The sequence below is a fragment of the Vitis riparia genome, chromosome 18 (assembly GCF_004353265.1).
Source record: "Vitis riparia cultivar Riparia Gloire de Montpellier isolate 1030 chromosome 18, EGFV_Vit.rip_1.0, whole genome shotgun sequence".
Classification (NCBI taxonomy): Eukaryota; Viridiplantae; Streptophyta; class Magnoliopsida; order Vitales; family Vitaceae; genus Vitis; species Vitis riparia.
Window position 1 is genome coordinate 22,303,854 of NC_048448.1, and position 10,340 is coordinate 22,314,193.

A 10,340-nucleotide genomic window follows, 5' to 3' on the forward strand; every position below is an offset into this window, starting at 1 on the left:
TTTTACCTCAAATTAAAAATCCTTCATAAAATTATAAAAAATATTAAATTTTTTTATTCCAATACTAATATGAAATTGAGTTAAATCAATTTTAAATTAATAGTCTTAAAATGAAATTTCTTTTTCATACTTTGATTCAAACACTAGTATGACATTGAGTTAAAACAAATTTTAAATTAATAGTCTTAAAGTGAAATTTCTCAAATGTCTTCAAAATATAATAGTTATCAATTTAATTATTAATTTTGACTTTTTTTTAAGAAAGATGTTCATATAATTATTCGTGATTTTCAAATATAGTTGTGAAGTGTTGCAACTTTGAATTTGGGTAATAGATTTTTTTTTTTTTTTTTTTTTTGTATTTTAATATTATTTTTGTATTTAATAAATTATTTATTAACTTTTTAATAAGTTGAAGGGCTTTTTTATTTTCTTGAAAAAAGCCTTAATTTCATATATCGAAATCAATTAATAGATCATTGGAAAACGAAGAATAATAAAACAATTATTTGTTAATTATATTGAATGCCCAAAAAGCAAGATTACATGCTTTGATTACAAGGGGCATCATGGAATGATACCAAAAAAAGTAAAAATTGATTCTCTTTGTTTTTGTGTAAAACAAATTTAAATATATATATAAAGATGGATTTTAAGTAGGGAATAGGGAGAAAAGAAAGATGGAGAAGCATCTAGAGACGGCGTGTTGTGGATAGTTGTGTAACACACATGAAACCCTTCCTATATATATATATATATATATATGTACATAACATTTCCTACCTACAAACTTAAGAGCCTTTTGCCCTTCTGTCAATCTTTATTCTCACTCCGAAGCATTTTGCTTTGCTTTGCTTTGCTTTACTGCAATAATCTTTTCTCTAAGATGAGGTATTTGTTTTTTTCTTTTATGAAACATTTTGTTTTATTTATATTTTGAATTTCGCTTTGTGGGGTTGATGTTTCTTGATTTTTCTTGTTAACTTTCTCTTTCGTTTTCTCTGGGTTTTTTTTTTTTTTTTTTTTTTTTTTCGGGGTTGAATTTATTTCTGGGTCGAGGCGAAATGGTCACAGGTGCCCCAGGAATATGCTTCCATTGCTGTGTCTTGTGTGTATTTTCTGGGTTGTTTATGGTGCTCGGTGGCTGAGAAAGCTGCTGAGGGGGAAGAAAATGAAAAGTGTGTGGTTGGGTTTTTAGACTCTGTTTGGCCCTCTAGAAAGTGTGAGGGAAAGGAAGGCAAATGATTGATACTGTGGTTTTAAGGTTTAGCATTTTCTTCTTCTCATCTCCTCGGATGACCGGCTTTAGGGTTTTGGTTAGGGTTTAGTTTAGTTTTTGTTTTTTTGTTTTTTTTGTTTGTTTGCTTTTTTTTCTTTTTCTTTTTCTTTTGATTATCCTCGGAGATGGGCATATGTATATATCGAATGTTTGTCAGTGAAGAATTTTCCCAATAATAATAAGAAAAAGAAACTGTTAAAAATTTGTCCATGGATAAGTGGAGCCCCAGATAATAACCTTTTTCCTGGAATGTTTTTTATTTTTTTCTTGGAGGAAACAGAGCCTTAGGGCTAAACTAGCTATAAAGGGCTTTCAATCTTAAGCCCAAAATGCATTTCTGTGTCATCAGACTTCTTCTTATAGTAATTTAGAGAATTCAATTTCTTAGTATCCCATTGTTTGTAAGATTGATCAAATGAACTGAGTATAATGCCATTGCCCAACCAGATGAAGTGCTTTCTTGTGATGAATTGTTGCTGGGCACAAAAGTCAGTTTCCCTTATATCAATAAATTGTGATTGGTTTTTGTGTTTCAACTCAGCAAAGCCATAAACCCCATCCACTTGGGTTTAGCTGTATGGATCCTTTTCCTTTGCTCTTCGGCTCTGTTTGGACATTATCATGTGTTGATCTCTCATAACTGATGCCTTTTTTGTCCTTTTTCTAGTTTTTTCAAAGCCTTGGCTTGATTGCTGACATCCTGCTTGTTTTCATGTTAAAGTAATAGCTTGGTTGTAAAACAACATTACTTTGATAAGTGGGTGGTCTTCATGGTTCATAAGCCCTTATAATGTTGAAGAAATCTGTAGTGTAAGCTTTTAGGGACCTCCTCCAATGTATTTTTAATGGAGTATTTGACCATTTAGGTGCCATTTAGAGATTTTGAGAATTGTAAAATCCTGCTAGTAATGTGAGTCAAAAACTTTGCGATTCAAGTTTGGGTACAATCTAAAGACACCACCCCTGTTCTTAGGTTAACCTATAGCATACATCAAAATTTTCCCGGAGATACGTGATATCAATGTGATTAGAAGGGGCTGTTTGTTAGGTAAATCCATGTCATATGGTTTTAGACTACTAAACACAACATGCTAAAAGGAAACTGCAAATCTTGTAGTATCACTTTTGATTTATTTCATTCATTATCTTATTTATTTATTTGCTAATACATGTTTGTAACTGTCAACTATCAGCCGCCATCCTACAGTGAAATGGGCCCAGAGGTCTGATACCATCTATATCACAATTGACTTGCCTGATGCTAAGGATGTGAATCTTAAATTAGAGCCTGAGGGGAAATTCTTCTTCTCTGCCACCAGTGGAGCTGATAAGATACCTTATGAAATTGACATTGATCTGTTTGACAAAGTTGATGTAAATGTAGGTTCCCGAACCATAATAATGGTTTTCTCCTTTAGTCACATCTATTTATAATTATCGAATCATGAGACTTATTGATATGATGTCTGCAGGAGAGCAAGGCTAGTGTAGGCTTAAGAAACATCCGCTACCTTGTGAAGAAAGCGGAGAACAAATGGTGGAGTAGATTGTTAAAGCAGGAAGGGAAACCACCTGTGTTTCTGAAAGTTGATTGGGACAAATGGGTTGATGAAGACGAGGAACCGGAAGATAAAGATAAACGTGTGTCATGTTTTCAATCCCTCTTAAAATAGTCAATTACCGCTCTTCCATTTTTTACTGTCTGAAAAACTTGTTGGCTTGCCTTTGACATGATATTTTGGTTTACAGTAGGAGCTGATATGGACTTTGGCGACTTCGATTTTTCTGTAAGTACTAAATTGGACAAATGAAAATTTTGTTTGATGCGTGTGTAGCAGCTCATGGACGCATATAAATTTGTGTCTTCTTTATTTCAGAAGCTGAATATGGGCGGTGGTGAAGACTTGGATGATGATGCTGGCGACAAGGATGAAGGTAAATTCGTGATCCATTCATTCCAACATTATTCCATGCATGCAACAATTATATGTTGGAACTATAGTTTAAATCTGAAAGGAGCTAAGAGTTGGGTTCCTCATGGGTTTCCCTGTCCTGGTTGCAGAAAATGATGATAGTGACACAGAAGAGGAGGTTGCAGCAGAAGCAGCACCTGCAGGTGGTGAAGCTGGCACAAAAGCTTGAAGCTTTTTCCAGAATGTGCTTTTAAACTCACAGCATACTTCCTGTAGTTTCAATTTCAAATGAATGTTTTTACTTGAGAAACTAGTGTTGGTGGGTGCTTGAAAACTTGAAATATAGCCGGAAGAGTTACCCTGGTGGTGAGTTCTGACATTTGTCGGATCCAGGAGGATTGGATTATTGTTGCTCTTTAAAATATCTATTTTCTGAGATGAGTTAGGATGTGAACTTGGTGGTTTTACTTTCCGTGGAATACTTAAGATGCTGTTTATGAGATGACAATGCTGAAATCTAATTCAAGGGTTTATTGATGGGTAAGGAGGGTGAGGGGCCTGGCCTTGCAGGCTCAAGACATGTGGTCTCACTTGGATGATGAGTGGCTTGAGTTGAAAAATATAATTTTGTATCTTAAAATGTGGATGATATAGCATGTCATGTTAGGGTATTTAGATGGACTGACCCAGCTTTTTGAATGCTTGTGATGGTTTTATCTTCTCATTTTGTTGTATACGGCTAGCCTTATCTGATCATTCTTGGTGATTTGACATATTCACCCATTTGGTCTTAGATCTGAAAATGAGCAAATAAATGGGTTTTTCAAAAATAAAAAAATGGTTGTAATTTTTATGTAAGATGAAAAGATTCTTGAAGGTGTATATTGAATTTTTTTTTTAATTATTTTAAAATTTAAATTTTTTAAAGAAATACGATGAATTCAAAAATAAATTATTGTTCAGCATTTAGTTCTACGCCAAAGTCCTTCAAAGAAGGAAAAGTGCAGGGAGAATTTGAATGTTGAATATTTTCGACTTTCGAGCTTTGATTTGGTGTGGGTAGGTAGCAAAGTTAGATGAGTGATTTGAGCGGATGGTTAGAGCTTTTCAAGTAGAAATAAATGGCATTAAAAGGTATTAGAGAAGCTTATTAGCGTGCCTGCTCCTTGCCCATCATTGCTGACACCAAACAACAGCTCATCACACTCCCTCGGTTTAATTTTTTCAACTTCTTTTGAGGCATATTTATCAACATTCCTGACACTTGAACCATACGATTTTGCAGCTTTCCCCTTCATTCCCTTTTAATTATTAAGCAACTGAAAAGTCATTGAACATAAAGATGAATTCTAACTTTACTTTACCACCTTTCTTGTATGCCAAGCAAGGAATGCTTTCGACACACCAACCACCGCAACCTCACATGCCCGAACCAGGGCCACCCGTCAAAGCTAGGCTTATCCTCTGCAGACCTGGTTCTTATTCCATCCTAGATACCGAAACTTTAGTGGACTTTCAATAAAGGACCTATGAAAAATGCAAAAAGCGGATGATTTAGAAATCACGACTTGAATTTGTGTCCTCGTTTTTGGGATTCAGGAAAGTAAAATTGGGTAGATTTATTCTCTCAATCATGAACTTGCAAGAATTAGGAATCACCAAATATGTAAAGAACCACAACATAGAACTTTTAATTTAAAAGAGTGCTCATCTTTTTTACCAGAGCCACAACAGATGGCCTCCACCAGTCTAATCCAAATTTTGAACAATGACTTGTATTAAATATGGACTGCAAATACCAGAAACATAAAAATGTATTCAGAATACATCATGTCCTAATCTCACACGGTTTTGATGCAGGTTTGAAAGCCGAGTAATTTTCCATCTTTATGTGCTCACCCAACGATATCATATATCAGCTGTCCGGCAGTCTCATTGGCAGCACTTCAGCTGGTGGGCGCAAAGTGCAAACCATCTCTTTTGTCTTCCCAAAATAAACCTGCACATTTATGTGGGCAGTGAGCTCTCTAAATATGTACGATCAAGAAACAATGCTTTGGGACCTTATGGTAAGGCAGCAACAAATACAATCAAAGATGAGCAGAGAACAGGATACCTGATCCAAAGAGTTTCTCAGCTTACTCTCCATCTCTTCTATCATCTTTCCCATGTTACAAAGATGGCCATCAGCAATTGAGAGATCCATATTCATCTAGAAAAAAGGGGAACAAAACTCTTGAGCTTGCTATCTAGAATATTACATCTCTCCAAGGACAGGCAACAAACTCTTAATTATCACTTCATCCTTTGTGTGTTATCACAGAATTCAACCTTACCAATAATACAGTATAAGGGTGAGTATTCAATCAGTAAACATTACTTTCGAGTGCAAAGGAAATTATATGTACAATTGAAGATGAATTATCATGGAATATCTAACTCCTTAAAGAGACATCCAACCATGTGGATGGACTCTAAAGTCTATTAAGCAGGGCATTTCACCTGGAGAACTAACTTTGCTAACAAAAGTTCCATTAAGCATGGACAGCACCAAAATGGGTAGTGAAACTACAAGCAGGCAAGCAGGGGCCATAATTTCTCAAATATTGAGTTGCTTGCCTCTCATTGCCAGTTCCATGAGAGCTGTATCATGTTAGCAGGCAGTATAACATTCTCCAGAACATCTAAGCTCCATTTGGTGCAAGGGGATAAGATCCAGAAAAAGGTTCCAGAGAGAACTCCCAATATTGACAGTTATATTGACAATAATTCATGTGCCCTCCCAAATGAAAGGAGAATTTTCATTTTCATTCATATCTGTTATGCATGTAACTAAACAATATTGCATGCCAACATCATGATTATAGTTACAGATGATTCACACAACCAAGTAAGTAGCCTCATTCTGACCATCAAGCAGCCCAAGATCAGCACTCGATAATGCTACTTGTGGAACAAATGCTACATAATGTATTATTATTGTACAAAAGCAAAAGAAAACTAATTTGGCTTCTCTACTCAATTTGCTACATTACTATCTGAAACTCCAAGGTATGCAACTCATCACTATAACTAGAACAGCCTTCAGCAAAAGAGTTGAGCCTAAATTTTCAATAATTTTGTTAATCTTCTTAATGTAAATTACAATAAAGAAAGGTATTTGCAATGAAAATGCAAGAGCAGTAGCCATCTAGTTGGTAATTCATATCATACAAAGAATGAGGGATTACAAATGAATATGAGACAGCAAATTAAAGATCCCAAATTCTTTGACAAGCAGCAGCAAAAACCCCTGTGTAAGTACTTAAAAGAGCGTCAAATAGGTAGGAAAATTACATGACACCAAAACTACCTCTTCCTATGAATAGAGCTCATTCATACTTGAGAACAAATAAAATCAATTGCAGAACCTGTCTCTTTCTTCTTATTAAGATGACTGTAAACCTCCTTTTGCATGCACCATTGGATCATTCAATTGTCGATCAGAGTGATTTTTATCTTTCAAGATTTATAGACTAATTGCTTTTATAGGCAGGAAAGCAAATTTCAGTAATGTTGTGCTTCTTCCTAACTTTTCATAGATATGTTTCAAACATTCATAAATGAGCATAAAAGTTAAATTCTTAAACTAAATAACAAACATGAAGTACCTGTCTTCGAATTGATCCTGACAAACTGAATGTGCCTGATGACTGATCATTTGTAGTCAATGACAGCATAACAGTACTGGTTAAACAGTAATGGGTTATTCCTTCCTCATCTGGCCCAACCTACATGAAACAATTAGAGTTGCATGATGACAGATAAATGTATGACAAAATACTTGTAACAAGAATAGAAGGGGAGAGACAAACTGAACCCCCATCATTTTTGGATTCCATCAGCTGAGTCACTGGCAGATAGATTCTACCTCTATAACATGTATAGCATCCCATGACCCCTCCTGCAGATAACCTCTTCTGCCATGTCCTGTCTTTGATCCATCTTTATTCACAAGAATGATTGAGAATCAGTAAATAAAGTACAAACATTTATCCACTGGAAAATTGAAAAAATTACCTTTCTTTATTAAGAAGCAACCCACAAATCCTTCATTCTCGTCCTCCCACATATAAACTGATGAAATGCCACCTTCATAATACCTACCAATTTATTGGTTAATTGAAATGCTAATTTTGTGCTTCTTTTGAAAATGAGAGGAATGCAAAAAGGATCTGGAAAATAGATTATTTTTCATGTCAAAATTATCAAAGGAATGAACTCAAGTACGAGGTAAGTAAAGGACCTCACTGGTCACGGTAAATTGAGAAGACTTCATTTGCTTCAATTTCAAGTTTCCTCAACTCTGAAGATGGGTAGGGGCCGTCTTCCAGTGGTGGATGGTATTTATTTGACCAAGGTGATCTGCAACAAAAATTGGAACATAAAATATGATATACAAGTTATAGCTGATTTTCACTAGAGAGAAAAATGCAAGGTCATAAAAATTTTACTGAAGACATTGCCCTAGAGTGAAATTGGCAAAGCAATATTTAGGTACCTGACCCCAAATAATTGGATAATTTTTTCTGAATTGTATTGTGAAGTTCTTGTAAGTCTCGTAGGAGTTCTATTAATGTGCTAAGAAACCAATATATGGAAAGGAATCATTGATTTTAAAATATGTAAGGCTCCATGGTGCCAGTGTATTGCATGCTATGAGGTACATGTTGTATACATACAGTTACAACCCTCTGCATGTGGATTTGTCATATTATATATATTTGTTATAAACAAGTGAAAAGAGCCAAAAATATTTTTAACGATGAGATCATCGAGTTTAGAGGTAGGTGGCATGCTCCCCACATCATGCAACTGCAATTTATGGGATTCCTGCACAAAAATTTCCTAGAAGTGCTCATGATGAATGAACTCATCTTGAAAAGAGCTCAGTTTCCAATCCCCAATTCACAGGCTATGAGCAAGTCCACCGCCATTTATGCAGATTAGATCACTAAGACACCAGAAGGTGGCAATGCATAGTAAAACCTCTAGAGGTGGTGTAACAGGTGCCTGGGATCAAATCCCTTCATTAGGGTTTGTGTTAGTATGGGTACAGGTGAAATATGGCCCCATCATAACTCATTACTGCCCTTGGAATAAAATAGAAAAAAGAAGATAGCTATCATTTAAACTACAATTTTTGAAAGCAAATGGTTGTGCATTTACCTGTAAGAGTCAGCATCTCTGTTGTATTCACACAATATAAACTCCTTTCCACTGTCCACATCACATAAAACCTGCTTTCTCAAACTAAAAACCTTAGTCCTATACTTTCCAACTTATTCAACAGAGGAAGCAATAGTACAGAGAACCAATATTATGCCATAGAGACAAGGAAAATCGCTTTTTCACTGAATATAAGAATATTTCCAAAGGGATGCAAACTTAGGAAACAAGAATATTTGTTACCAAATATAATAAAGTAGACAGGACAATCAGTATAAGGCATGGCAGACTCTCCCACTGATAAAGGAAAAAGTGATATTTCCAATTTTTTTTAAAAAAAATAAAACCATAGAGAAACTAAGATATATTTGACAATGTTATCTGAATACATTTGAAAGATCTTTTTTAGTTTTTTTGAAAAAAGGTGTATCAAATATATGTTAAAATTATTAGCTCACAAACACGTTTTGGGAGTAAATTAGAGAATCAGAAAACTTTCAAAAATTTCACAATTATACGAGTTTAGAACAATAAAAATAGAGCAACTATTTGATGTACAATGCATGTTCCTAACGGAAACTTCAATTCATTAACTGTAAATTGTTTAAGCCCTGCAGGTTGTACTTAGGTTTCATGTGTTTAAAAAAATATGAATCTAATATGGCCTGATCTAGAAAATTTGTACATACCATTTAAATTAAATTGCAGAAGCTCTGAAAAAAATAATTGGACAAACAACCACAACATCAGATATTAATCGATTATAGATTCATTTGTAGCAATAAGCAATTTCTTTTAATCAAGGTCTTGGGGAATGTTTTTACCAGCTATGTCAACAAAAGAGAAGAGTCAACAGAGCAAAGAGTGAGTTTAGCACTGGTTCTGAGAGTAATTGTTTCTGCCTCAAGTGATATTTCCAGTATACCATGATTATCTCCCTCTCTTTGGCATTTTCTATTGACATTTCTATTTAGAAAAAAAAAAATCATCATCAATCATTTAAAGCTCTACTGGTAATTTATAAAACGCTCCTGATCCAATTGCTGAGACTCGATTTTTATGCTTTTAGAGTCTAGTACAAGTGCTAGGGCTAGGCAGCTTCAATATCTCTTCACCAAGGGTAATGTTTGGCTAGTGAATCAAAGTGCGATCTACATTTCCTTTTTAGGTTCTACATCAGCATAAGAGGAGCACGTTTCTTTATTCAGATGTGGTGGAGACAGTGCGCATTGAAATTTAAAATTCAAAAATTCAAAATTGATTTTTTCTTTCATTTTCCCAGGCTTTCACGGCAACCAACCGCGAGCTAGGGCTAAACACCTTCACACCACACCCTAAAACCTCCAAATATCAAGAATCTGAAACAATCCACAAAAGAAGTCCAAAAATCCAAAGAGAAAAAACACACAGAATTGAAGAGAGAGTTAGAGACCTGGAGAGGCTGATCGACTTGAGAGAGGAGATCGGAGGAGTGGTGAGGCAAGAGGCCGAGCAGCGCGGAGAGAGCCGTCTCCGAGTGCTTGGGATGAATCCGTCGCATCAGCCCCAACGCCGCCTCCATTTTATTCAACAGTTGAATTCGGTTAGGCTCTAGGCCCACCACCGCAACCACCACACAGCGGTCAACGTCGGCACCACCGGCGCTGCTCAGCCACCGGAACGACGACGAGAGAGCGTCGTTGGTTTGATTGGTCCGAGTTTCCCTCGCGGGAACCTTGTATACGAAGTTCGTGAGATTTGGTTTTTGGGGTGACTTCCGGTGCTTCGCAAGCCCATTTTCTTATTATAGGCCTACACACACCTCATTATTTTATTTCTCTTTTCAAACAAAAATAATCATTGCTTTTAGCTGCTTAGAAAAGGTTAGAATATTCAATATTGTTTTTTCACTTTTTCTTTTCAGATAAATAATAATAAGACATTAAGATCCATTAAAAATA

General features: G+C 35.4%; 2 protein-coding genes across 2 annotated transcripts; one reads left to right on the plus strand and one right to left on the minus strand.

Annotated features, from left to right (window-relative positions):
• The first annotated feature begins 781 nt into the window (after positions 1 to 781).
• LOC117907858 (co-chaperone protein p23-1-like) lies at positions 782 to 3,736 on the plus strand. The gene is made up of 6 exons (XM_034821521.1): positions 782 to 891; positions 2,473 to 2,659; positions 2,752 to 2,920; positions 3,029 to 3,066; positions 3,157 to 3,214; positions 3,342 to 3,736. Exons 1-6 carry the CDS (start codon positions 887 to 889, stop codon positions 3,419 to 3,421), a joined length of 537 nt encoding a protein of 178 aa, XP_034677412.1. The 5' UTR covers positions 782 to 886; the 3' UTR covers positions 3,422 to 3,736.
• A 1,121-nt stretch (positions 3,737 to 4,857) lies between these two features.
• Positions 4,858 to 10,131, minus strand: LOC117907866 (probable F-actin-capping protein subunit beta). Its single transcript, XM_034821536.1, has 8 exons — positions 9,833 to 10,131; positions 8,401 to 8,471; positions 7,483 to 7,596; positions 7,252 to 7,334; positions 7,103 to 7,176; positions 6,843 to 6,962; positions 5,309 to 5,404; positions 4,858 to 5,191 (listed from the first exon to the last, which is right to left on the minus strand). Exons 1-8 carry the CDS (start codon positions 9,959 to 9,961, stop codon positions 5,108 to 5,110), a joined length of 771 nt encoding a protein of 256 aa, XP_034677427.1. The 5' UTR covers positions 9,962 to 10,131; the 3' UTR covers positions 4,858 to 5,107.
• Positions 10,132 to 10,340: the final 209 nt, after the last annotated feature.